This window comes from Gekko japonicus, unplaced genomic scaffold, assembly GCF_001447785.1.
Source record: "Gekko japonicus isolate JY-2015 unplaced genomic scaffold, Gekko_japonicus_V1.1 scaffold916, whole genome shotgun sequence".
NCBI lineage: Eukaryota > Metazoa > Chordata > Lepidosauria > Squamata > Gekkonidae > Gekko > Gekko japonicus.
Window position 1 is genome coordinate 215,859 of NW_015164697.1, and position 27,799 is coordinate 243,657.

Consider the following 27,799-nt stretch of genomic DNA (forward strand, 5'->3'; position numbering starts at 1 on the left):
CCATCCTCCTGCCCCACCTACATGCTCAGCCCGGGCGTTGCTCCAGGCCTCGTCAGCTGCCTCTGGCCCATTTGCAGTGGCTGTGAGTTCTGGGACCAGACCAGCTCCCTGCCAACACCACCGCCAGGCCTGGCCATGGGACCCAGACTCCTGGGGATGAAGGAGGAGGAGGAGATTGGATTTATACCCCGCCCTTCACTCAGAGTCCCAGAGGGGCTTACAATCTCCTTTCCCTTCCCCTCCCCACAACAGACACCCTGTGAGGTAGGTGGGGCTGAGAGAGCTCTTTCCAGGACTGCTCCTGAGAAAACAGCTCCGAGAGAACTTGTGACTGACCCAAGGTCACACGAGTGGCTGCATGTGGAGGGATGGGGAATCAAACCTGGTTCTCCCAGTTTAGAGTCCTCGCTCTTAACCATGGCACCAAGCTGGATGCGGGAGCTTTGTCTGCACATGAACAGACAACAGTATTGTTTTGGCGGGAGAATTAAAATCTTCAATGTACTTTTAAAAAAAAGGTTTTGGGTTTTTATGCAAACTTAGGGAATCCCCCAAGTTTGCAGAACTATTTGTTTACAGCCAGCATGGCCCCAATCTGCAGATCTAGAGATCTGCAGATTGGGCCCCACACCGGTTAGAATTTAAGATATAAGCTTTGCTTAAGCTTGTACCTGAACAGGCCAGCTGGACTGAACTGATAGGCAGCCAGGTGGCCTTGAGCTACTCTGCATGTTCTCAACTGTGACTGGACTCTTGTTAAATGAGCTGTGATGGGTAGGAGAAGAAGAGAGAAGAGATTGGATTTATACCCCATCCTTCACTACCTGAAGGAGTCTCAGAGCGGCTTACAATCTCCTTTCCCTTCCCCCTCCCCACAACAGACACCCTGTGAGGTAGGTGGGGTTGAGGGAGCTCTTTTCTCATGGGAGAATAGCTCTGAAAGAACAGCTCTGAGAGAACTTGTGACTGACCCAAGGTCACACCAGCAGCTGCATGTGGAGGGGTGGGGAATCAAACCCGGTTCTCCCGAATTAGAGTCTGCGCTCCTAACCACTACACCAAACTGGTAGTCATTTAAGCCTGGACATTTGGAATGTCTTCTAGATACTGTGTGTGTCCCATCTTGGAACCAGCACACATTAGGACTAGAAATATGTGTGCCCCTTGACAACCCCTTAAGAAGATTACATCCGTACACGTTTGGCAGAAGCACTCCTGCTCCTTCCAGATAGCATAAGGAAGCCCCCGCCCCCTTCAAGGCACAAGAGCTGGGTGAGAGAAACAAGGTGGGGGAGCACTCACCGACTCGAAGGCCATGGAAATCCACTGGACTTTCCCATCTTTCACACCCACTGCCCCGTGGGAGAGCTGGCCAGGAAGCAGGTTTGGCTCAGGAAGGTTCTTGCACTCCGGGTGGAGCCTCTGAAGGAAGGAGGAGATGCTGTAACCTGGAAAAGAGACAGACGTGGCCTTTTTGCACGCAACCCGGAACACCCAAGGCTGCGTCGGAAGTGGATCCAGAAAACACTGCTGAAGCCAGCAAAACACACACACACACACACACACACACACGCACGCACACACACACACACACACAGTGTTTTATCCACACCCTGGAGGGTCAACTTGGATTGATTTCAGGGTCCTGTTCCTCTCAAGGACACTGAACACCAGCATTTACTTGGGGGTCTTGAACCAGCCGTTCCCTTTGCATTTCTCAAACAGAAAACCAAGATATTCAGTTCCAAAGTTAATTTTGGTGGGGGCAATCGTCAATGCTCCCTCTAAGCTGCAGAGTCTTGTGAAAAGGCATTCTACTTTGTGAGCTACTGGCATTAAAGTTGTGAGCGAGCGATTGGGCTGCTGAATGAACTAGCTTCCTCTGGAGCCCTCCTTCCTGAGCTAAGACAAAACTGTGTGAGCTGGAGGCTAAAAAACTGTGAGCTAGCTCACACTCACTCAGCTTAGAGGGAACACTGACAATCGTAAGATATCCTGACCTGGGTGGCGCAGGATAGCTTGAACTAATCAGGTCTCAGAAGCAGGGTTAGTCCTGGTTAGCACTTGGATGGGAGACCACCAAGGAAGCCCAGGGCTGTTGTGCAGTGGCAGGCAGTGGCATGCTGCCTCTGTTCATCGTCCCTGACCCGGATAGCCCAGGCTGGCCCAGTCTTATTGGATCATGGAAGTTAAGTAGGGTCAGCCTTGGTTGGTGCCTGGATGGGAGACCACCAAGGAAGACGAGGTTTGCTACTAATGATGTAAAATTTCCAGAAATTTTGAAGCTCGGGAAAAAAACCCATCCCCACCCCCGTTTTCTTCCAGGGGAAAACGGAAATTTTCGGAAAAATTGGGAAAAAAATGCTACATTAGCACTTCTTTTTTCTTTTCCAGATTGAAAGTCATTCTGTTACTTTAGGAACATAAAATACGACTATGGACATTTTTACTTGGCATGAAATGATCACAACTCGCCTATTCAAAATATGGTGCATCCAAACAATTATTGCAAACAGAAGACCCACCCACAGGCAAAAACAAAACTGAAACCTTTTTCTTTTCTTGTGACAATAGCACCTCCTAAAGGAAGAAATGCATCTTGTTCTTGCATTGGAGAGTTCAGTTTGTAACCTGGGACTTGCTTGTCCTCACTGCACAGAAATTAGATCAATCTGATACCATACGTATTTTTTAGAAATGATTTGGAAAATATTTGAACACCTGGTCCTAAAATATTTTATTCATCATGTTAAAATAAAACGTTCCATAATCAATTTCTTCAATTGTGTCTGCTGAGTAGTGATACATTGATTCATTGTTGACAACTGCTCCCTGAGGTTAGTCATCTGTTCCAGCAGAGGGCGCAGGGACTCTGCCAACATTTTGGCCAACTCGGTGGTTCCTTCTGGCTGTAGACTCTCAGCTAGTTTCGCTTTTAAAAGTTTCTCCTTCTCCGTCCTCTTCCCCGCCATCTTTATGGATTGTTTACCTTCGCTGAAGTTTTTAAAGTCTCTGAATATGCACTCATACACGCCTTAGTGAGTCTTCCCAACAGTTTTCGCCGCTTTTGCTTCCGCCCCCCCGATCTCGCTTATATGTTTGTGCACATGAGAGGGGCCCCTCCCCCACTCACTTTGCTTTCTAGTCCGTGGGGTGGGGAGTTTTCTTTTTAACTTAGCGAAAACACTCTATTCCGACTCACGTTCATATTCGGTCATCCGACCTTGCTTAGCTTCTGTTTTAACCGCTCGATCTCCAGCGCTTGTCCCGGTCAGCGTCGCTTGTTCCATTCAGACACACAGGGCCGTCAGAACGGAGAAGCGCCTCAATTCCCCAGCATCGCGCTGGTGAAGAGGCGACCTCTCGAAAGTCCCATGGCTAGGAGCCTTTCAACCAGGCTCTGGGGGGGGGTAGCGATGTCTCGCCCCCCTCCTTTCTGCTGGTGCGCAGCTTCACCCCCGGGAGGTCCAAGAGGTGAGTCTGCTCAGCGCGCCGCCATAAACCGGAAGTCCATAATCAATTTCTTTTCTTTATTCAATTTTTCCAATTTTCCAGAAAAAAATAAAAAAGGCTTCAAGGAAAAAAAACGGAAAAACCCAATTTCCCCCCTGAATTTTTCCGGGTTCCCCCCCCCCCGGGCCTTCACATCTCTAGTTGCTACACAGAGGAAGGAAATGGCCAACCACCTCTGCATGCCTCTTGCCTTGGAAACCCCTACGGGGTCAGTATAAGTTGGCTGCCGCTTGATGGCACTTCCCACCGCCACCGGTCACAGAGGTCCTCAGTGGACACATCCCAGTTGTGAGGTAAAGGTAAAGGTTCCCTTGCTCGAAAGCCAGTCAAGTCCGACTCTAGGGTTGCGGTGCTCATCTCCGTTTCCAAGCCGATGAGCCAGCGCTGTCCGAAGACGTTTCCGTGGTCATGTGGCTGGGGTGGCCAAAACCCAAGGTGCACGGAACGCTGTTCCCTTCCCACCGAAGTGGAGCCTATTTATCTACTTGCAATTTCTTGCTTTCGAACTGCTAGGTTGGCAGGAGCTGGAACTAGAGACGGGAGCTCACTCCATCATGCGGCGCACTCGGGTCTCGAACTGCTGAACGACCGACCTTCCACAGCCTGCAGTTCAGCGTCTTAACCACTTGAGCCACCGCAGCTACAGGAGAAAAGCCAGGACCTCACTGGAAAGCAACAGCCCCGTGCCCCTCCCACCAAACCGGCATCCCGAGGGGCCTGAGAGGGACATACCCGAGGGCAGGCACTGGGCTCCTCCTGGCTTGACCAGGCATTCCCAGCAATGGCCTTACAGATGCGACACAAGTTGCCAATCTCTTTGAAGAGGTCGAATCCCTCATCGTAGATGACGCTGCCCTTTCACAAGGAGACCAAAGCAGCAGGAGAGAACCACGTGAGGCAACGCGGTTTGGCCCCAGAGAGGACGGGCAGGGGGTCTTCTTCTCCCTCCCTCCCACCCACCCCCTGAGCAACCCATGCAGGAAGAGCTGTGTACCATATCCCCGATGACGTGGTTGTCCATGTGCTGGGTGCGGTTCACTCCTAGTATCCCGAAGACCACAAACACCATGGCGCCCGTGTCCACCAATGGCCGCACTGCTGGTTTCCCACAGCCAGAACTCCCGCAAGGGTTGAATCCAGAAGTGACGGAAAGCTTGGCTTTGGGAGAGGCTGCAGCGGGAAAAGAGAGAAAACAGAAGGGTGACCGTTAGGAACGTGTGAAACCTGTCTATTTCTATTCCTCCTTGCCTCCCTCTGCACTGAGATATCAGCAGAAAGTCCAGACGAGTGCAGAGACCCTTGTTTTTCGGAATAACCTCTTGCTCTGGGGGACGTTGTTTGTCCTATTTTGAAGCTGTACATGAAGTGTTCCATGAGGCAAACACCACCTCTGGGGGACCCAGACCACACTCGGTAGAAACTCTACTGTGTCACTTGGCCTGGTTTCTCCTCCTTCCAAACTTCAAGGGATGTTTTGTTTACCCCAGGTTGCTTGCTGAATGGCCTACCTAGCGTACCCACCTGTGTCTGTGGGAATTTGGTGGGAATTTGGTGGGAATAGTTTTAACAGACACAGTTAGCAAAGCAGAAAGTAAATCTGATGTCTGCCACTTGCTAGTAAGAAAAAGACAAGAGGGAGCTCTGGGGGAAGGCAATATGAGGTTTCACGGCATGATCTGTTGAACGCATATGTAGATAGATGTTATTGGCAGGGGTCATTTTGTAGAAAAAGAGGTGCAGGGGCTCATTTGCATAACTTATTAGCATATGCCACAACCCTTACCGGAAGTGTGTCAGAAGGCAACACCCACCACTCAGGCTCCACTGGACTGTTTTGGATTGCTAGCTATTGGGGGGGGGGGAGAGGAACGTGCAGATCTGTCCTCACAGAGGAGGGAGAGCTTGCGCCTGAATAAAACTTGGTCTTAAAGGTGCCACTGGATTGTTTTGGATTGCTAGCTATGGGGGGGGAACGCGCAGATCTGCCCTCACAGAGGAGGGAGAGCTTGTACCTGAAGGTGGGCCGGTGGAGGGGGGGCTCTGCAACTTACCTGGCTGCTTCTTGCTCCTTGAGACCCGACTGAGGGCTGCTGGGAGCAGTGGGCGGGGCTTGTTGCATGTGCCCGCCCCCCTTGGCTCTTTACTGCCGGAGCTCTGCTCCTGTGCACTCCCGCAGGAAATGACCCCTGGTTATTGGTCCTCACAATGAAAGAATATTGAACCCGTCTTGAGGAACTAAGTTAGAGTCCCGTGCAAGACTCCCTCTGAGCTGTGGAGACTTGTGAGGAAAAATTCTACTTTGTGAGCGACTGGCATTAAAGTTGTGAGCGAGCGATTTGGCTCCTGCATCAATTAGTTTGCTCCGGAGCCCTCCCTTCCTGAGCCAAGACAAAAAAGTGTGAGCCAGAGGGTAAAAAACTGTGAGCTGGCTCACACTAACTCAGCTCAGAGGGAACACTAGTCCAGTGGCACCTTTAAGACCAACAAAGTTTAAAACTTGGTTGGACTTAAAGGTGCCGCTGGGCTCTAACTTTGTTCTGTTGCTTCAGACCAACAAGGCTGCCCACCTTGGCCCATCCTGATGACTTTTCCCAACCTCTCAAGAACGCAGGGAGTGGGAAGCAACCCTGAAGGCGACCCCGGCTTTCTTCTACCACTCACCTTTCTCACTGGGGACAAACAAGAATCCTTTGTTGGGTCCATCTGGGCTCGAACTCAGGAGGCAGCCGGGAGGCGTCATGCACACTCGGCCATGATAAGGGGGCTTGTGGGACTGGGCAAAATAGAGCTTCCTGGAAGAAAGAAGAGTGACGAATCAACCACAGTGCTCGGCGAAAGTAACACAAGAACCACTCCTTCCTTTTGGCCTTGAGAAAGCGCCAGCACTATTCCGGCATCTCAGTTCCCCCCCCCTTACATGCAGTCGTCATAGGTTCTGTTCATTTTACAACAGGACTCAGGAGCAGGGAAAGCTTTCCCCAATACAGCAACACCGAGTAGGGGAAAGCCTCCGCTCTTAATTTCAGCTTCTTACACAGCCGTTATAGTCACAGAAGCTGTCTATTAAAAACAAGTTGCGGTCCTATCTGCAGGAGTTGGGATTGGGATAACAAAAATTGGGAGAATCGGTGCTCATGAAAACAGAGACTTTTTAGTGGCACAGCTCAGTGGTCAAATATGTGGGCCTTTATCACAAAAACAACCCAGATAAGGAACATAAAGTGTACCTTTATGGATGCCCCAAAAGGTACTGCAAATTTGGGCTTAAGACAAGAAGCAGGTTTATCTACTGTTACACTGAATATTTGGATACAGAGAAGTAACTATTGGGTTAAGTCCCATCTGAATCCAGTGGGACTTATTCCTGATCTTTTGTCATCAACACCATATCCCCAATGGGCTCTTAGAGTAGTAGATAAATTGAAATCAATTGGATCAGATCCTGAAAATTTGCTAGAGGGAGGGTTGCAGCACGCAAAGAACTTAATATATCAAAGATTTAAGGATATTGAAGCACAAAACGACTATGCAGCCCTGCCTTCCTATTATAAGAGGCTAAAGCTGGGACCAAGTTTAAATGCCGCATCTTACCTTGGACTCATAAAAAACCCTAACCATAGATGGGCATTTACTAGAGCACGGCTTGATGCGTTACCCTCAGCAGTACTTTATGGTAGATATACTCGGACTCCCATGCACCAGAGAATTTGCTCCTGTTTGTTAGAACAGGTGGAGTCGGCCTCCCATATATTACTCCATTGTCCTATGTACGACGAAGAGAGACAGCAGTTGTTGATACCCCTTCTCTCACGTTTTAAACCCTTGGCTAATTATCTTACATATGCCGAGGAATGTTTGATGAAGTTCTTATTGGCCGATACTTATGATTCTGTCTCACGCAATGTTGCTAAATATTGTTATTTGGTAATTAAAAAGCATAGAATGTACTGTAACTCAAGCCATTAATGACGAAATTGACCGGTTTCGTATTTTAGTATTTAAGGCTGCAAGGATTCTATGACGTAGACTCGGTGTTGTACTATTTTGGTTTATTTTGCTGGTCTTATGACTGTTCTTAATAAATGTGTTTGTTTGTTTGTTTGTTTAAATTTGTACCTTTATGGGTTTAAATCAGATTCAGACGACAGATACGTTCTTCTTCTTTTTTTTTGCATTCACTTCTTTAAATTTCCTTTGTCCCGTTCATTTTTTTTTACTCTAACAAACAGGCCTTTCCAATTTGTAAATCAACGCCCCGCAGTGACTGAAGTTTTCAAAAGGTCCTTGCCTCTGACAAAGGAACTGGAGAGGGATTGGGGAAGGTCCTGCTGGTTAGCAGCAGATGGGTTATATCTCTCTCTGTGTTCACTCTGCTCTCTGCGTGCCGATTTTTTTCCCCATCTAGGCATGCCAGAGGCTCTTGCCCTTTGGCTCTTAGCCTAAGGGTCAGAGTCCTAAAGCTGGGCAGAAGATCAGTTTGCAGAGACAAAAGACCAGCTGGGCAGTTGGAAGACTGCCCCCTTCATTCTCGTTCAAAACCGTATAGTTTCCTCTGTGTATTGTTAGCCTCTTTGGGTCCCCATTCAGGGGAAAAGCAGAATACAGATATACTCAACCAACCAAACACAGAATCGTAGAGTTCCAAAGGACCCCCGGGGTCATCTAGTCCAGCCCCCCAGCACAATGCACCTTTGCTCTTTATGATTGTTTATAACTGTTATGATTAACTGTGATGTTTGATATTTGTGCCGCTTTTATGTGTTTTAACATTTTTACGTAAGCCGCATTGAGCATGCTTCAGTGGGGAGGGCGGGAGAGAAGTCAAACAAACAAATCAAATAAAATACCAAAAATTCACAAATACCTCCCCCTCCCCACCTCCAGTGGCTGCTGTTCCATGCCCAGAAGATGGTAAACCGCCCCCCTCCAGGATCTCCAGCCAAACCGGCCTGGAGAAAAATCACTTCCTGACCCCAAAGTGGCGATCAGCATTCCCCTGGGCGTGTAAGAAAGGGCCGCGAGAACTAAGGACTGATGCAACCCTCCCTGCCCTCCCTTCTTATGATCTGCCCAAGTTCACAGAATCTGCATTGCTGTCAGATGGTTGTCTAGCATCTTGGCAGCTGTATTTCTGTGGAATGGCTACAGCTCTGAAAAAACCACCATCTCCCAGTTAAACCCCTTTCAGAAGGCTGGATCATCCTCCAGGCCATGAACTGTGCCAAGATCAAAGCGCAGTACAGGATCCAAGAGGAAAAGGAAGTCATTAATGCATACATGGATGCCTTCTGAACCTTACTGCTGCAACTGCTGTGACTCCTGCCTTGTGGAACGGCCTTCCTGAGATAGTCAGGAAATAGCTCCCGCTCTCCTGGCATTCTGCAAACGATGCACAAAATGGTTTTACAGACTTGCTTGGATACATGATTAAAGATTGTAGTCTGATTAGTTTATTGGAAGTAGGATCCTATTTAAGTAATTTCTGCACCACTTAATGCGCCATGTGAATACTTGGACTTTGCCTCAGTTCTTTCGGGTGGTTCCAGACTTCTAAAACCCTAATGCATTGGTCACTGAATGCCCCATTTTTGGGATTGTACTGGCTCACTATGTGCAATATGTCTCGATAGATTCAGGTTGGAAGAATTTACACATTTGTTTATGCAGGCTGATATCCTAGCTATATAGTGAGAGACCCAATGGAACTGCCATCATGTACAGAACTGCCACCAGAGCAAGGTGTTAAAATGCATAATTAGCTAGGTTTGGGATTCTCCAGTTGGGTAATCGATAGATCAGAAGATGCCCCGGGGTGGAGGCTTAGGAAGATTATCGCGTTGTTCTAACTCTCGCCTGGGGGCTAGCACATGTGGTTTAGACTTTAGAGAGTCAAGATATCCGTTAGTACAGTCAGAGAGGACATTAATCCTTTGTTTTGTTTGTGGTATTTCCCAGTTCGCCCTTCGCTCATTAGCAAAGTAAACTTTCTTGTTTCAAAGCCAAGACAAGCATCCCGCTGCATTTATTAACTCCGCTTTTCACACTGAGATCACTAACAGGTTCCCGGGGATTGAACTAGAGCTTTGTGCCATGTTACCGTGTACGCTGCTGCTCCTGCGCAGCCACGTAGAAACTGAAGTCAAATTTCCACCCCCTCTTGGCGTCGCAGGACAAGGCGGTCATCATCCACTTCTTGGGGCTCGTCTGTTGGAGATGCCCTACTGTGGACATACAAGCGGTCAGCCTCTTGCTGAAGTTCCCGTAAGGAACTTTATACACCTAAGCAATGGATTAATGAAAACAGAACACTTCACTACACTTGTCCGGAGCCAGGGAAGGGGGCACAAAAGAGATTAGCATCGCAAATTTCCTCTCCCGCAAGGGACTGCAGCCAAGCCGGCCAGAACATACAAGTCTGATCTACTACACAAGAAGCAAATCGTGTGGGGAGCCATGCTGGATCGTTGCCCCACCCGAGACTGCAAGCGGAGGACTGCAGGACTGAATCGCGCTCTCTACCAAAAGTTACCTGTCCACATCAAAACGACCAATGCATAAATGGTGTGTGTGTGTGAGTGTGAGATTCTGTTTACATTTCTTCCCGAGAGGCTAGTTTTCTCGGTGCGGGGTGCTTTTATATGGGATCTTGTTGGGATTTGATAGTGAGATATTGAAAAAATGGTATTTAGCAGAGATAATACAGCCCAGCAGAGCCTGAGTAAAATAATTCAGACTGAGAGTCCATGTGTGATTAAAATAGAAAGTTTTTACTAAATTTTAGCATGGGGAAGGGTAACTGGGATGAAAATGACAACAGAGCTAAATCGGCTACATCCTTACTCTACAAAGACAAAACTAGAAGAGAGAGATTATGGCTGCTCTTCTTCTTCTTCAGAACAGCAAACAAAGACGGGAAGAGGAGCCATAAAATGCTAAAACACTTTGACACTTTCGTTCCAATCAAACTCCTAGATCAGGGAGAATTTCCCCGGGCTTGTACTCCTAAAACAACATTGGTTACACGAGAAACATGTGACTTCCTGTGAGCAACACAAACAAACATTTAACCCCAGATACACTGAGTGTTTTCAACTTGCAATACCCAACAGATCTCCTGTCTGAGACCCACGGGCAGTGATAAGTTAAGCTTTTCTAGCCCTATCAGGCTAGCCCTGGCAATACCCCAAGCTACCCTGATCTTGTCAGGTCTTGGAAATTATGCAGGGTCAGCCCGGGTTAGTATTTGGATGGGAGACCACCGAGGAAGTCCAGGGTTGCTACGCAGAGGGTGGGAAGGGCCAGGCACCTCTGAACGTCTCTTGCCTTGAAAACCCTACGGGGTTGCCGCAAGTGGGCTGCAACGTGAGGCCCTTTCTGCCACCACCACGCCTTCCATGTTCATGTTTATTTCCAGCAGTGGTTTGCATCCTCTGCTTTTCTCGGTTGGCTTTGGAGACAGGTTTGTATCCTGCATGCAGGACATCTGGTATTTATGTTATAAAGGTAAAGGTTTCCCTTGCTCTAAAGCCAGTCGAATCTGACTCTAGGGGGCAGTGCTTATTTCCGTTTCCAAGCCAAAGAGCCAGCGCTGTCTGAGGACATTTCCGTGGTCATGTGGCTGGCATGATTAAATGCCGAGGTGCCATGAACACTGGTGCTTGGGCGGGGCAACAGTGGGAGGGCTTCTAGTGTCCTGGCCCCACTGGTGGCCCTCCTGATGGCGCCTGTGTTTTTAAGCCACTGTGTGACAGTATTGAACTGGATGGGGCATTGGCCTGATCCAACATTGGCTTCTCTTATGTTCCTATGTTCCCTCCCCCCTGAAGCGGTACCTATTTATCTACTAGCAATTTCTTGCTTTCGAACTGCTACGTTGGCAGGAGCCAGGGCCAGAGACAGGAGCGCACACTGTCACGCGGCACTGGGGTCTCGAACTGCCGAACTACAGACCTTTCTGGTCTGCAGCTCAGCGTCTTAACTTCTGAGCCACATAGATGCTAACTGACTGATACACTAGTAATGTTGGGGGAAAATGTGTACGATTTAGACTAGAAAAAAAATTCAATGTAAGGAAACAACCCCCCCCCCAAAACCTGAAAGTAAACAGTCTTAGGCAGGGGTCATTTCTTGCAGGAGCGCAGAGGAGCGGAGCTCCGGCAGTAAAGAGCCCAGGGGGCAGGCACATGCAACAAGCCCCACCCCCTGCTCCCAGCAGCCCTGGGCCACAAGGAGCCTCTGCCAAGGTTTATTCAGGTACAAGCTCTCCCTCCTCTGTGAGATCTGCCATTTCCCCCCCCCCCATAGCTAGCAATCCAAAACAGTCCAGTGGAGCCTGAGCAGCGGGTGTTGCCTTCTGACACACTTCCGGTGATGTCGGGGTGTGGCATATGCAAATAAGTTATGCTAATGAGCTCCTTCACCTCTTTTTCTAGGAAATGACTCCTGGTCTTAGGTTGGACAGGCACAAGGAGAAGTGGAGTCGACAGGGAGATCTGAGGGCTGTAAAGGAGAGGGGGAAACCATTCCCATGGTGGGGTGGGAAGGGTTCATGGACATTAGGAGCAGTCAGCACCACGGCCAGCTCACTGTGGGGACGGGAAGAAAGTGTCTGGGCCATGAGGACCGGGGAGCATTCAGTCAGGCAGTCCCCCACCTGCAGCCAAAGCGGTACAACCCCTTTCAACACCTGATCTGCAACTTGAGTAGACCAGCCCAAGCTGCATCCCAAGACACCCTGACACCAGGAAACTCTGCACCGGGCAAGGATGTGGCCTGCAGTTCTAACAAATTAAGGTCATTTGCACATCTAGGCACCTACTATCTTGCATCGCTGATTTTGCTTCGGAGGATGAGACAGAGACATCCAGTCACCTAGCCACTGGAAATATTACTCAGCCGCACCCACCACATGTGCTATCCCACCAGGCATTGCCAATGTTCCCTCTAAGCTGAGTGAGTGGGAGCCGGCTCACCATTTTTTTAGCCTCCGGCTCACACCTTTTTGTCTCTGCTCAGGAAGGAGGGCTCCAGAGCAAACTGATTTATGCGGCAGCCAAACCGCTCGCTCACAACGTTAAATGCCAGTAGCTCACAAAGTAGGATTTTTGCTCACAACTTAGTGGGTGCATTGGTCATTGCTTACGTACGTCTGAACTAGAAGAACTAGAAACATGCACCGTCTTTTAGACAGGAAACTTCCAGAAAGCACCGATCTGTATCTATTCTGGATTTCTGCATGTATACATGGTGAGCTAGGAATTCATGCAGTTGGTACATATACCCCACAGTGAGATACCGGGAAAGTGGAGGCTCCCAGATTGTTTCCCATTTCCACTCCCCCCCACCAATCTCTGGCACCCCATCCTCAAGAGGACAGCACCATCCTTCCTCTGAAATGCCTCAGCACGGAGAGAGGTTCTTGCAACTCACCTGAAAAGAGGGGACCTCCCCGTCTCCTGGGGACACGGTTTGCCAAGGAGCTGGGACAGTGGCGTTGAGGGAAAACCTGTAGACTGCTGGCCGGCCTTTGCTTTTGGATTTGAAGATGTAGACGGTCCCCTGGGCATCTGGAGAACACAGGAAGTAAAAGTCATCCAGGGGCAGCAACTTTGGCAACAAAGTTCATCGCGACAAAAAAGCACAGAAGTGATCTCTGAGCAAGTTTGACCGAGGCAGTCCGTGAACTGGAGTCCCTCGTCTGTGCTAATAATTCGCGTATTCCTTTCTGGCAAAGAAGGTGGTTGTGGGGATGAATACGGATGGATAAGAGCATGCGCACACACTCACCCTGCAGAGCCCCGTCACCCGCTAGGCTCCCGCGAGTGCCCCACGCCGGCCCCGATCCCCGTTTCTTCTTCTCCAAAGAGGTGCGGATGTTATTCTGCAGATTGTGGGGCTTTTCCTGAAACAAGCCTGTCGCACAAGGTTAGTCAGGGAAGAAAGGGGGCTTCGGACAGAGAAGAATTAAGCACTGCTTCAAAGAAGGAACTCCCCCCCCCACACACACATTGAGTCACACCACTAATACATCTCTGTTGGAAAGGACGTTGGCATTTTTGTAAGCCCCCGAGGGGGAAGGCGCCCGGTCTTATTTGTGACTTAGCTACTCTTCGGAACCTGCCATGAATGGCAGAAAGAATTTTCCAAGGCTTTCCAAAATGGCAGGATTTAAGCTCGCCACCGCTGGATGAGCTTAGGAGGATTTAAAAAAGGGATTTAGACAAATTCATGGAAGAAAGGGCTGCAAAAAGGCCACAAGCTGCGAGAGCTCAGTGGACTCTCCATGTTCAAAGGCAGTGAACCTCTGACTGCTGGATGCTCGGACCAAACAAAGGAAAGCCACTAAGACCTTCTTGACTTGCTGGGGAAATAATCTAGTTGCTCACTGTCGGAGACGGGACACTGGGCTCATTGGACTTTGGGTCTGACACAGCTCAGCTCTTCTAGAGCTCAGAGCCAGCGTGGTGTAGCGGGTAAGAGCGGCAGACTTGCATCTGGAGAAATGGGTCTGATTCCCTGCTCCTCCTCCCCATGAAGACAGCTGGGTGACCTTGGGCCAGTCACAGTGGGGAGAGGAAGGGAATTGTAAGCTGCTTGGAGACTCCATAGAGTAGAGAAAAGTGGGGTATAAAAACCAGCTCTTCTTCTTCTTCTTCTTAAATCCTTACATTCCTTTGTCACTTGGTGACAGTGGGAAGCAGCCCTCTCAGGGTGAACAACCTTGCAGGGTTATTGTGAGACTGCAACAGCACACTGTACCACCACTCTGGATGGGATCCCAAGGAATAATGGCTAACAAAATGCATCCCTTGATGCAAGGCAGCTTTCCAGAGCTGGCCCATATACAGAGAGAAGATGAAAAGAAGAGATTGAATTTATAACCTGCCCTTCCCTCAGAGTCTCAGAGCGGCTTACAATCTCCTTCCCTGCCTCTCCCCACCACAGACGCCCTGTGAGGTGGGTGGGGCTGAGAGAGCTCACTCGAGGACTGCCCTTGAGAGAACAGCTCTGAGAGAACTTGTGACTGACCCAAGGTCACACCAGCAGCTGCATGTGGAGGAGTGGGGAATCAAACCCGGTTATCCCAGATTAGAGTCTGCGCTCTTAACCAATCCTTCCTCTAAGCTGTGGAGTCTTCTGAGCAAAAATACTACTTTGTGAGCCACCAGCATTAATGGTGAGAGTGATCAATTTGGTTACTGCATAAATTATTTTGCTCTGGAGACATCCCTCCTGAGCTAAGACAAAGATGTGTGAGCCGGAGGCTAAAAAACTGTGAGCTAGCTCACACTAACTCAGCTTAGAGGGAACACTGCTCCTAACCAGTGTTCCCTCTAAGCTGAGTTAGTGTGAGCTAGCTCACAGTTTTCTACCCTCTGGACCACACATTTTTGTCTTAGCTCAGGAAGGATGGGGCTCCAGAGCAAACTAATTGATGCAGTAACCCAATCGCTCGCTCACAACTTTAAGGCCAGTAGCTTACAAAGTAGAATTTTTGCTCACAAGACTCCACAGCTTAGAGTGAGCATTGCTCCTAACCACTACACCAAACTGGCTCTAGAGGAAACCAAGCCGGGATTTACATCCCGCTTGGACCACCAGCGCCTGGCAGTTTCCTGCCACCGACTGTCGGGCTAGCAGAACTCACCGGAGCAGGTGACGCAGGAGATGCCTTCAGCGCTCAGGTTATACTTGAGGTCCAGTAGCACCTGGATGTTGGTGTCGGGCCTGAACAGGAGGGGGGCACGGCTTGCCGGGTGGAGTCGGCTGGCGAAGAAGATGGAGAGGATGAGAACGGTCAAGAACAGCCCTGGAAGAAAAGACAGGATGAGAACCCAGGCCCATGCAATTTGATATTTTAAAAATTAAAATGTAACACATTGCAACACAAGGACACGTGCAAGTAGATGAGAATTTACACAACTGAAGATGTCCCGAACTGATCTATATCCAGATTATAACGCATTTTCATCACGTTAAGGAAAGGTCTCTGGTTTAATTGAGACTATTTTCAATTTTTTCTTATTATTAGTTTGTTGAATTTGCATGGGGCAGACCCCAAGAGGTAGCTAACTGTGCTCCGAAGGAAGCGAGACCAGGAAGAGGCCAGCAGTGTGCTACCCCACTCATCCAGCACCAGTTGACAGACCACAAAAAGCATACCCAGTGGCAGAAATGCAAGGTTCTGACCTCTTGTGACAGGGGTCTCCAACGGGGTGCCCAGGGTGCCAGGCATGCTGAAAGTGGGTGTGGCCGGGTGGGACTTTTGCCCAGCAAGGCTTCTGATTGGCCATTAGAGATTTGATTGGCTGTGCTGATTTTTAAACACAGTGCTTTAGCAGCAGTGGCCCCCACAGCACAAAGATCTCCACTGCGTGACTGAAGGGAAGCTGCGGCAGCCGTTTTGTGGCCGGCTCTGCCTCCTGCGGCAGGCATTTTGTCGCTGCGCCCACTACCCAGTATGAGAACCACAAAGGTACCAGCAAGCTTAAAAAGGCTGGGGGCCCCCGTCTTATGATCTCCATTGCAAAAATGTGCGCCTAATTGTAACACTGGCCACACCAAGAGGGCTCACGCTCTCCCTCTTTTCGATAAGCAGACCAGCAAGGATGCATTTAGGGCTTTTCCTGCAACCTGTGAAGGCTGAGAGGAGCCCAGATCTATTTATCTAAACATCTGCATTTTACATCTTTCCCCATCTAACAGATCTAACACAGAGGCTTACAAAAATACTTAACAAAACCTGTAATACCGATACAAACATTGGGGTTTTTGGGTCGTCCCCCCCCCCGGGCCATATGGGTAGGGCGGGATATAAATCCCAAAATAAATATAAATAAATAAATAAAGTCACAGCTGACTTACGGCGATCCCCATAGGCCACTTTGGTGCGGTGGTTAGGAGCGCGGACTCTAATCTGGGAGAACCGGGGTTGATCCCCCACTCCTCCACATGCAGCTGCTGGTGTGACCTTGGGTCAGTCCCAAGTTCTCTCAGAGCTGTTCTCTCAAGGGCAGTTCTCTCAGGGCTTTCTCAGCCCCGCCTTCCTCACAGGGTGTCTGTAGTGGGGAGGGGGAGGGAGAGGAGATTCTAAGCCGCTCTGAGACTCCTTCGGGTAGTGAAGGGCGGGGTACAAATCCAATCGCGTCATCATCTCGTGAGGCAAGAGCTGTGCAGAGGTGGTCTGCCATTGCCTGCCTCTGAGTACCCCTGTCCTTCCTTGTCGGTCTCCCATCCAAATACTAGCCCCAGATGACCCTCCTTAGCTTCACAAGACCTGACAAGATCTAGTTAATTTGAGCTATCCAGGTCAGGGGATAATTCAGACATAATGGAGATAAGCCGAGCTGCGAACACTTAACAGCTGATCGAGCAGCCAGATAACTCATTGAGGGTGGAGGGGAAATCAGCAGAGGCAGGACTATTTACCAACCGGGCGGCTCCAAAGGACTTCCCTCCCCAGCCCAATATGTTAAACTCTTTTAATGCTGAGGAAAAGAGAGAGCGAGAGAGAATGGAAACGTTTCATTTGAAAGTGACGCCGGTGACCCGTTGAGCCGACGCTGCCTGCCAACCAGAAACAGGGGCCTGCCAGGTGCTCAATCAACCTCTTGGGTTCGCCGCCTACCTGCAAGTAGCACAAACAGGGCAGCAGGTTGATCGTCCCGGGCAGGGTGCCACAGATGGCTGGCAAGCCGCAGCGCGCTCAACGGGCCGTTAAGTCGGGCAGGTTGCTCGGAAATTTATGCAGGGCTTCCCCCCCCCCACCCCGCAACGTGCGAGCGATTCCATATATCCGAAACCGTGACGCGGCCCCATGGTTCCAGCGCCACCGTATCAGGCACAGCGGCTCCCGGAACAGACCCTGCGGCTCCTCGGCATTTGCATTTCCTTCCAGCCTGCTTCATGGTGACGCCAGGATTTAGTAATCATTTTGGGCTCCCCTGAGAGGAAGAAACGGTTCGAGCCAATAAAGGGAAAAAAAATCTGTGCAGAGGAAAAGCCGAATCGGGTGACCTACAGATCAGGCAGAAAAGAGCCTTTGCCGGGTTGCTTTGAAGCCGTTCCTGTTGTGTTATTTCGCCTCTGCAGGCCTCGTTTGATCCCATCTGTGCCCGATCAGCCATCGCTCATCTCCTTTGCAGCCGTCAGAGCTAGAAGACGGGGCTTTTCGTTTTTTAAAAAACCCCAGATATTTTTAGGAGGCAGAAATCTGCCCTCCTCCCAATTTCTTTCAATGTACATTAAAATATGTATAGCCTGCCTTTCTTGGCCAGGCCCGAGATGGTTTCTGGGGTCCGGGTTCTAAACACGCAACATGTCACTTACCAACAACCAGCCACCTGCTCTTCACGGCTGACCAGAGCACCCAGCGCTGGAGGAGCTCCTGTACGTGGGCGATCAGGTGACCCTGGCCGCCCTTCTTCGTGGGCAGCTGCAGACTCTCAGGGAGCACCGAGACCAAGGGAACGTCCCCCATTTCCAGACTGACTATAAAGAGGAAGAGAGAACAGAGTCGAGACCGCGGGATGCAGAGATCACAGACAAAGGCTTTCGCATTCCAGATTCTGTCCCCCTCCACCGAACGTTAAAAAAAATAATCTACTCATAGAATCAGAGAATCCCAGAGTTGGAAGGGGTCATAGAGGCCATCTAGTCCGACCCCCTGCTCAATGCAGGATCAGCCTAGAGCATCCCTGACGAGTGTTGGTCTAGCCCTGTGGTGGCGAACCTATGGCACGGGTGCCAGAGGAGGCACTCAGAGCCCTCTCTGTGGGCATGCGTGCCATCGCCCCAGCCAGGCCCAGACCATCATTAAAGTGTCGAATTCTCTGCCAAATAATTTCAAGTAAATGAAAGCATTTGGGATTGCTTTCCTTACTTTGTTTGGATCCTCTTAAGTTAACGTAGGAGTTGTTTTTTCTAAAGTAAAACCTCAGCATTCAGGTTAAATTGCCGTGTTGGCACTTTGCGATAAATAAGTGGGTTTTGGGTCGCAGTTTGGGCACTCGGCCTCTAAAAGGTTCGCCATCACTGGTCTAGCTGCTGCTCAAAGACTGCCAGGGAGGGGGAGCTCACCACCTCCCTAGGCAGCAGATTCCACTGTGGCACAACTCTGACTGTCACAAAGTTTTTCCTAATACCCAGCCAGTACCTTCCAGCCCTTAATTTAAACCCATTCTTGCGAGTCCTCTCCTCTGCTGCCAACAGGAACAGCTCTCTGCCTTCCTCTAAGTGACGGCACTTCAGATACTTCAAGAGAGCCATCCTGTCCCCCCTCAGCCTCCTATTCTCCAGACTGAACTTTCCCAAGTATTCCCTCAGCTTTTCCTCCTAGGGCTTGGTCTCCAGGCCCCCGATCATCCTCGTCGCTCTCCTCTGCACCCCCGCTCCCTTCTGTCCACATCCTTTTGGAAGTGAGGCCTCCAGAACTGCACACAAGACTCCAGGTACCCCCCCCATCACCACCATATTTGGGGGGGGGAGGATGCTCAATTTTTTTGGCTTGCTTCTGCTACCTGAACATAACAGGAACCCTGCTTGAGTTGCCAGCCTCCAGGTGGGGCCTGGAGATCTCCTGGGATGACAGCTGATCTCCTGACTTCATAGATCAGCTCCCCTGGAGGAAATGGCGGTTTCAGAGGGTAGACTCTATGGTGTACCATGGAGTCTAGGAGAAACAGAGACTGATTTCGCACAAGGAGCTGCGCCGCCGTCACGCCTCCCTTTGCCCCGTTTCCATTAATCAATTTCCCACTCGAAGCTGAGCGGCCACATTTTGACCTGCATCGCTGCCCGATTTTGACCCGCACTTTCCTGATCCTGCTTTTTGAGGCTCATGAAACCGCAGGGAAAATCAGGCGACACCACAGGTCAAAATGCGGCCGCGCGGCTTCGAGTGGGAAATTGACCAATGGAAACGGGGCAAAGGGAGGCATGACGGCGGCGCAGCTCCTTGTGTGAAATCAGCCAGACATTCTGGCGTGACATCACATTCCCTTGGGCTCCCTCCCCAAACTCTGCCCTCTCCTGGCCCTTCCCCCCAAATCCCCAGGAACCTCTCAAGCCAGAAGTCGCCACCTTCGCCCTGCTAGATTAGACCCAAGAGCTATGTGGTCGAGAGTCCGGCCTCCAAACTTGGAGGACCTCAAACACAGTACGAGGCCTTCTCTCACTGCATGTTCCCAGCATTTGTTAGTCCAAGGTAGACTGCCTCCGCACATGAAGGTTCTGTTCAGCAGTCATGGCCAACTGCTACAGAAAGGTTTATTCACTACAAGGCTGCCTTTGGAAAACAAAGCGAAGAGGAGAGCCCACGAGCTCATTCTTCTGTTTCCAGCCGTGGCCAGCCAAGATGCTTCTGGGAAACCCACAAACAGGTCGCAAAGGACAAACATGGGCCTCCCCCCACTGTTATGGACTGACGCTTCTAAAAGAGTGGTTTGGCAGAGGATGTAGTGATGGCCACAGCAATAAACAGCTTTCAAAGGTGTATCATGGAGGACAAGCCTATCAATGGCTACTGGCCATGGTGACTGAAGGGAACCTCCACATTCAGAGGCACTAAGCCTCTGAATCCCAGAGCCAGTAGGCAGCATCGGGGAAGGCCACGGCCTCTCTGTGCTGTTGTTGGCCCTCCAGGGGAACTGGTTGGCCACTAGTGTGAGGCAGGATGCTGGACTAGATGGACCCTCACTGGTCTGATCCAGCAGGGCTCTTCTGAGGTTCTTATCAAGGGAAGGCCTCGGCCTCCATGCCCTGTCGTTGGCCCTCCAGAGGAACTGGTTGGCCACTGTGTGAGATGGGATGCTGGACTAGATGGACCCTCACTGATCTGATCCAGCAGGGCTCTTCTGAGGTTCTTATGAAGGCCTCGGCCTCTCTGCCCTGTTGTTGGCCCTCCAGAGGAACTGGTTGGCCCATGTGAGATGGGATGCTGGTCTAGATGGACCCTCACTGGTCTGATCCAGCAGGACTCTTCTGATGTTCCTATGAAGGCCTTGGCCTCTCTGCCCTGTTGTTGGTCCTCCAGAGGAACTGGCTGGCCACTGTGTGAGACAGGATGCTGGACGAGATGGACTCTCACTGGTCTGATCCAGCAGGGCCCTTCTGATGTTCTTATAAAGGCCTTGGCCTCTCTGCCCTGTTGTTGGCCCTCCAGAGGAACTGGCTGGCCACTGTGTGAGACAGGATGCTGGACGAGATGGACCCTCACTGGTCTGATCCAGCAGGGCTCTTCTGATGTTCATACATTCTTAAAATGCTCTTCATCAGTTGGGAACACCTCACGCTGCCTTGCTGGCTACAGGGAAGCACTGTGAGGTTTGCCTGGACCCCTCCCAGACCCTGAACAGAGCCTCATCCATCAGTTTAGCAATTCAGGATTAAGCAAGATGCTCCTGCCTTCATTAACAGACACACATTTCTACAGCTGCTCTCCCTGCCCTGTTGACCCGAGGGGATCCCGGAGCAAAATCATTCTCCTGTCTCACATTATTCCAGGAGAGCAGGCAAGAAGCCATTTCCCTGCATTACCATGCGGTGCAGGGAGAGTGTCGGAATGACCTGGGGGGGCCTGCAGCCAGATCTCAAAACCCCTCCAGCTGTTTGCTGGGAGGCGCTGCCCTCTGCTTGCGGGGGGGGGGGAGACAGGAGACCCTCCAAAGGAGCAGTTCCTGCTACAGTCTAAGACTCCCGTCTAAGACTCCAGGGGCAAGCAAGCTGGTTAGACAACAAAAAAACTGCCCCACAAGCCACAAAATCCTGGCTACGGGCCCGATTCTGTCCCTGATCATTCAGACAATTCCTTCCCTTCTTTCGACCATCCCAAGCTTCCCAGACTTTGCTATCCAAACACCATGTTCAAAGACAGTAAGGGCACGTGCCTGTCTTCCCAACACCTGTAAGGGGGGGGGGGGAAGGAACGTTCCTCTTTGGGATTCGAGTCCCGTTAGCCCCTCAGAGACCAACAAAGCTCATCCCCTGAAACTCTTGCTGGACTCGAATGTGCTAACTGGACTTGAACTGAGCTCTTTTGCTGCAGACCAGCTGGTCCCCCTCCGAAACTAGCTCTTTGGGATGAAACGCTTACCTGGCTCCTCTTCCACATTCAGCAAAGGGATGTCGTCATCCAGGTAAGGCAGAGTCCCCGGGCTGGGCCCGCTCGCGGCCTCCGAGGAGATGAACAGGCCGTCCGAGATGTGCAGGGTGTCCTCCTTTGCGCACTTCTGACCGCAGCTGCAGCGGAGGAAGGAATGGTTTGCCAAGTCAGGCCTTGGAAAGCCATTTGCCCTTCCGAGCAGCTGCGGCTCCGTTCGGCTGGCAAAGGCAGCTGCCAACGGCAGACTGACCATTGGCAGCACTCGCTGGAGACAGGCACCAGGTGCGCGAGATGTAGGAGCAATTTCCTTTGCTAATACACCAGGAGAGCTGCAGGCATGCCAAGGGGGTCACTGTCTGCTGCGGCATACCCAGACGAGCCCCTCTCCTCCACCTTCTCGTGCATCCCCAAAATAATCTACTCTTGCATGTGTTGGTTTTGAGTGCCGTCCAGTAGCTTCTGATTTACGGCGGCCCTATGAATGAACGTCCTCCAAAACGTGCTTTTGTCAACAGCCCTGCAAACGGAGGGCCTTTGCGGCTTCCTCGGCTGAGTCCATCCATCTCCTGTTGGGCCTGCCTCTTTTCCGACTGCCTTCAACTTTCCCTAGCATTATTGTCTTTTCCAATGAGTCTTGTCATCTCATAATCTAGGCTGCCGTCACACATACGAAATAATCCAATTTCAATCCACTTTCGATACACTTCCCAACTGGATTTTAGTGTGCGAACTGGCAAAATCCAGTTGGGGAGTGCATTGAGAGTGGATGATTTAGTGTGCGTGACCACTGCCCTAGTCTCGGATAACATGCAAAATGGGGGGAATAATGGGGGGGGGGAGAGAGAATGGGAAAAAGCAGGGCCCACAACTCTGAAAATCCGTGTCTCCCAAAATGAGAACTCACCTCCCTCCCACCCAAGATTGGCTCGAAGAAGAAGAGAGAAGAGATGGGATTTACCCCCCTCCCCCTCACTACCCAAAGGTGTCTCAGAGCGGCTGACAAACTCCTTTCCCTTCCCCTCCCCACAACAGACACCCTGCGAGGTAGGTGGGGCTGAGAGAGCTCTCTGCTTGTTCAACTGGTCACTCTGCTACTCAAGCTGCTTATAATGATGATGAATGACACACTTCCTTTATAAAGGGGATAATTCATTTGCATGGGAAGCCTTGCTTTTCCTTCATTAACAATAAGCTCCTTCGACCGGAGGTCCTGAGCCGTACAATAAAACCACAGTGCAAATATCAATAACAATTACAAAACGATGACAAAAGAAAATTATGCCCCTAGTAAAATTGCGGGATCGTCACATTAATACTTAGCAGGGGAGCGTCTCGAAGATATTATAATAGACAAGAATCTGGCCACAGATTGCGTAACTGCAGGACTAACATGGAGATAGATCAAGACGGGTCGCTGTGTTGGTCTGTCTGTAGCAGTAGAAAAGAGCACGAGTTCAGGAGCACCTTCAAGACTCACAAAATTTGTGGCAGGGGAGGAGCTTTCCTGAGTTGCCGCTCACTTCTTCAGATACAGCTGGAATGAATTCTAGTTGTATCTGAAGGAGTGAGCAGTGAATCAGGAAACCTCCTAAAAGGTAAAGGTTTTCCTTGCTCGAAAGCCAGTTGAATCTGACTCTAGGGGGTGGTGCTCATCTCCATTTCCAAGCCGAAGAACCAGCGCTGTCCGAAGTCTTCTCTGCGGTCATGTGGCCGGCGTGACTAAATGCCAAGGTGCACGGAACACTGTTACCTTCCCACCACAGTGGTACCTATTTCTCTACTTGCAATTTCTTGCTTTCGAACTGCTAGGTTTGCAGGAGCTGGTGCCAGAGACGGGAGCTCACTCGGTCACACGGCATTCGGGTCTCAAACTGCCGAGCTACCGACCTTCCAGTCTGCAACTCAGCGTCTTAACCTCTGAGCCACCACGGCCCCTTTGGAAATCTCCTACCCCACCACTAATTCTGTTAGTCTTTAATGTGCTGCTGGACTCTTGTTCTTTCCTCCTGCGGGACTAACGTCCCCCCAAAGCATTTCTACAGGATTTCGTTCTCATTCTTCCCACCACCACCCTGTAAAGTCGGTCGGCACTGACTTGATCCACTTGTAAATACCGTTTTCCAACAGCATTGGGCCCCCCGTGTTACAGGTTGGGGAACCGAGGCTTAAGAGCGCAGCGGCATGGGCACAGAAGCAAGACTCCAGCAGGAGATGTCCCAACCCCATAACCAGGGCTTTTTTGTAGAAAACCTCATTAGCATATTAGGCCACACCCAACAGCAGAAACTCATTAGCATATTAGGCCACACCCCGCCAGCACAGCTCATTAGCATATTAGGACACACCCCGTGCCTTCCTTTGGCTTGCCCGGGCACCCCGTGGCTGCAGGGAGCCCGGACAAGCCGGCCCTTGGACAGGCCGGGGAAGGCACGGGGAGGCATTTAAATGCCTCCCCGATCCTTCCAGGTCCACCCCTGACCCACCCACCTTGGAGTCGCCAGGAGGGGGTTGCTCTCCAAGCCTTCCCTCTGTAGCCACGCATGTGCAGAGGTTTTGGCTGTAGTGGGCATGGCCGGAACTCCGTTCCTGTGCGTTCCTGCCCCAAAACAGCCCCACCCACAGCTCAGCCTCTTTCGCTGCTAAGTTGCATCGGTTCCTGGAAACACCTGAAAGGAAAGCCATCTCCCCGAGCCTCACCTGGCCTGGCAGGCGTCTTCCAGGGGGGACAGGTACTGCGACCAGATGCCCAGAGCGGCAGGCATCGTGAAGAGGACGGCCACCCAGCAGCAGGAGACGATCAGGGACATGAAGAGGCCGAAGTCGTGCACAGCTGGGATCTGCAGAGAGAGCAGGTGGGCACCTGGGAGTCCGGTCTGGGATCTTCCCAGGAAGGAGGCCGCATAACGGGCCACAATTAGACTGAAGAAGGACAACCGGAGGGCGCAGGGAGGACGGAGCTGGCTGCCGCCCAAAGAGGCCCTTTTCATTTCTTTTCCTACCCGGCCTTTTCAGAAGCCTTCTTGTTTCAACTATTTGCATCGATCCATTAATGCGCGGTTAATACAAACAATTGATTTAAAATTTACAGAATGTTAACAGGGAAGCGTTGGCAGACGGAAGCAGAAAATGTCGTGAAAACAAAAAATCTCACTGCATCTATTTGCATGGGAGAGAGGGGGAAATCAAATCTGGGCTTTTTCAAGTAAAACACTCGGGGATGGGGAATTTGGAATCATCCCAACTGTCAATCAATGACGGATCCACAGGAAGAGAAGAGGGGGTCACCCCTTGTGGCCACAACAGATACCGAAATTTGCACACGTTTGAAATGTTGGCAAGGCCTCAAAACCTCAGCGCCAAAATGCCTAAACTTGGAAACAAGACTCTAGATTTAAAAGTGCTTGAAAACAGATTTTTAAAAAAATGTTAAAAATTAACTCCTGCCATTAAAACGGAGCCAACGGAAGACTGGTTGGCTAGAGATTCAGTACAGACCTTGGCTTCTCTTCCTCAGGCCTGAAGCTGTCGATTGGCAGGCGTGTCCGAGAAAGACACCAAGAAAGCACTTCTGAATTGATGGATGTGGCAACGGCCCTTAGCTTAGATCGCCTTGCGAAGAAATTAGACAGCTTCATGGGAGACAGACTTATCAAAAACTGTTAGCTACCACAGCTCAGTGTAACTTCTCTGTTCAGGAGAAGTCTACCTCGGAGTTCTGAGGACTCTGGCCTGTGATAGAAACAGGATGCTGGCTTGGATAGACCTGTGGTCTGATCCAACAAGGCAATTCTTTGCATTCCCTTTTTGGGGAGTGTAACCTCTGAAGAATCATAGAATGTTAAGAGTTGTAAGGGACCTTGCAGGTCAACCCCCTGCACTCTGCTGCAAGCTTTTTGGCCTCCAGATTTTGCTCCACTCTTGCCTGCTCAAGGAAGGAGGGGTTATAGAGATTTGGGGGGGGGGGTGGGGTGGAGGCTGAGGAGGGCGGGGTTTGGGGCAGGTGATTTGGCTACTGCATAAATTAGTTTGCTCTGGAGACATCCCTCCTGAGCTAAGACAAAGATGTGTGAGCCGGAGGCTAAAAAACTGTGAGCTAGCTCACACTAACTCAGCTTAGAGGGAACACTGCTCCAGAGCAGCCATTTTCTCCAGGGGAACTAACCTAGGTCATCTGGAGATCAACTGTAATAGCCAGACATCTCCAGGTGCCACCTGGAGGTTGGGAACCCTAGGAGAGGCTCATGCTCACCTGAGAGAAAATGTTGGCTGCGTACGCTGCCGCAGTGGTCAGGGAGGTGAAGAAGGTGGCCTTGCCAGCCGTCTGGACGGTGTGGATCATCCGCAGCTGGAGGTCTTTCAGGTGAGTGGCCTGCCGGTAGGTGTTTATGAAGACAAAGACGTCATCCACACCTGGGGGAAGCCAAAAAGGGGGGGGGACACACACCAGAAAACACTTTGAATCCACTGGAACACTTGGACCTAGGGTTGTAAGTTCTGGGTTGGAGAATACCTGGAGACTTTGGGGGTGGAGCCAGGTGAGGGTGGGGCTTGGGGAGGGGAGGAGCCTCAGCAGGGTAGGATGCCACAGAGTCCACCCTTCAAAGCAGTTTGTTGTTTGGATTTTCTCCAGGGGAGAGGATCTCTGTCAGCTGGAGATCCACTGTAAAAGCGGGAGATCCCCAGGCCCCACCTGGAGGCTGTAGCAACCCTCCTCGGGCCGGTTGCACACACACACTCTCTCCCCCTCACCAACTTTGTAGGGCTGTTGCACGGATGACACGGAGGAGAGAACGGCATCCTGTGCCCTGAACTCTTGGGAGGAGCAGAGATGAACGGGACCGGGACACTGAAAGTGGATACGTCTTCTGTGCAGAAGACCCCCAAATCCAGAGTGGTGTCGTTGTTAAAAGTTTGCTGGGGTCGTATCTGAGAGACCCAGGGTCAAACCCCCACTCTGCCATGGAAGCTGGCTGGGTGCCCTTGGGCCAGTCGTCCTCTCTAAGCCAAACCTACCTCACAGGGGTGTTGTGAGAATGAAGTGATTTTCTCCCTTTCTCACAATACAAGAGTACTTTTCTCCCTTTCTCACAATACAAGAACTCGTGGGCACTCCATGAAATTGCTGAGCGGTCAGGTTAGAATGGATAAAAGGAAGTACTTCTTCACCCAAAGAGGGATTAACACTTGGAATTCACTGCCACAGGAAGTGGTGGGTGCTACAAGCATGGACAGCGTCAAGAGGGAATTAGATAAGCATGTGGAGCAGAGGTCCATCAGTGGCTATTAGCCACAAGGTATAGATAGGGGCTCTGGGGCAAGGGATGCTCTGTCTTCTTGGTGCTTGGGGGGGGGGTCAACAGTGGGAGGGCTTCTAATGTCCTGGCCCCACTGGTGGACCTCCTGAGGGCACCTGGTATTTCTGGCCACTGTGTGACACAGAGTGTTGGACTGGATGGGCCTTTGGCCTGATCCAACATTGGCGTCTCTTATGTTCTTATGTTCTTAAGTGGAAGAGAGGAGAAGAGGGTGAGCCACTCTGGTCCCCCCTTGGGGGAGAAAGGAGGGGCACCGATGCATTAAATAAAATAAATGGAATCAACCCGATCCTCAGTGTGAGGAGGGGGCTTCTGGTCTCTGGGCGCTGGACCGTCAACAAGGGGCCCCCTCTGGCTGGGCTGTTCCCGGCGGCAGCCATCTTCTTTTCAGGCCAGGCGGCCGGTAAGGTTCAAAAAAAAAAGACCAGCCTTGCAACTTCCTAAGATTCTTTGAGCCTGCCTCTCTTCAACATCTAGACTGAGGCATTGTGGTTTAGAACAGGGGCGGGAGGACTGCGTTCATTCCCGGTTTCTTTTGTTTCCGTTTGCTGATCTGTGGCGCCCAAGTATGCCTGTGAACTTTGCCTCATTAATAAACATTTTAACCTTTGACGCTGGTACTGGTCGCTGTGCCACAACTGCCCGGACACGCTAGTAACTGGCAAGAGGGGTCCCCAGATTGGGAGGGAAGCAGTCAAGGTGCCCATTGCCAACCCGCCAGGGGAGCCCCAAAGAAGGAATTGGGGCCCCGTGGTAACCTAACTGTGGGAGCAGGAGGCCTAGAGGCAGAGCCGCTGTGGAGAAAGGGGGAGCTAGAGAAGAAGAAGAAGAGATTGGATTTACACCCCACCCTTCACTACCCAAAGGAGTC

At 50.8% G+C, this 27,799-nt stretch overlaps 1 protein-coding gene across 1 annotated transcript in view; it reads right to left on the reverse strand.

Annotated features, from left to right (window-relative positions):
• DISP3 (dispatched RND transporter family member 3) overlaps window positions 1-27,799 on the reverse strand; it is a 50,932-nt gene that overhangs the window by 7,388 nt on the left and 15,745 nt on the right. Inside the window, 13 exon segments of the mRNA XM_015409461.1 lie at window positions 1,303-1,448; window positions 4,246-4,284; window positions 4,287-4,368; window positions 4,508-4,683; window positions 6,175-6,305; window positions 9,611-9,792; window positions 12,943-13,079; window positions 13,300-13,425; window positions 15,161-15,322; window positions 17,842-18,003; window positions 21,605-21,750; window positions 24,311-24,450; window positions 25,863-26,023. Of these exon segments, the coding sequence (XP_015264947.1) occupies window positions 1,303-1,448; window positions 4,246-4,284; window positions 4,287-4,368; window positions 4,508-4,683; window positions 6,175-6,305; window positions 9,611-9,792; window positions 12,943-13,079; window positions 13,300-13,425; window positions 15,161-15,322; window positions 17,842-18,003; window positions 21,605-21,750; window positions 24,311-24,450; window positions 25,863-26,023 (1,790 nt within the window).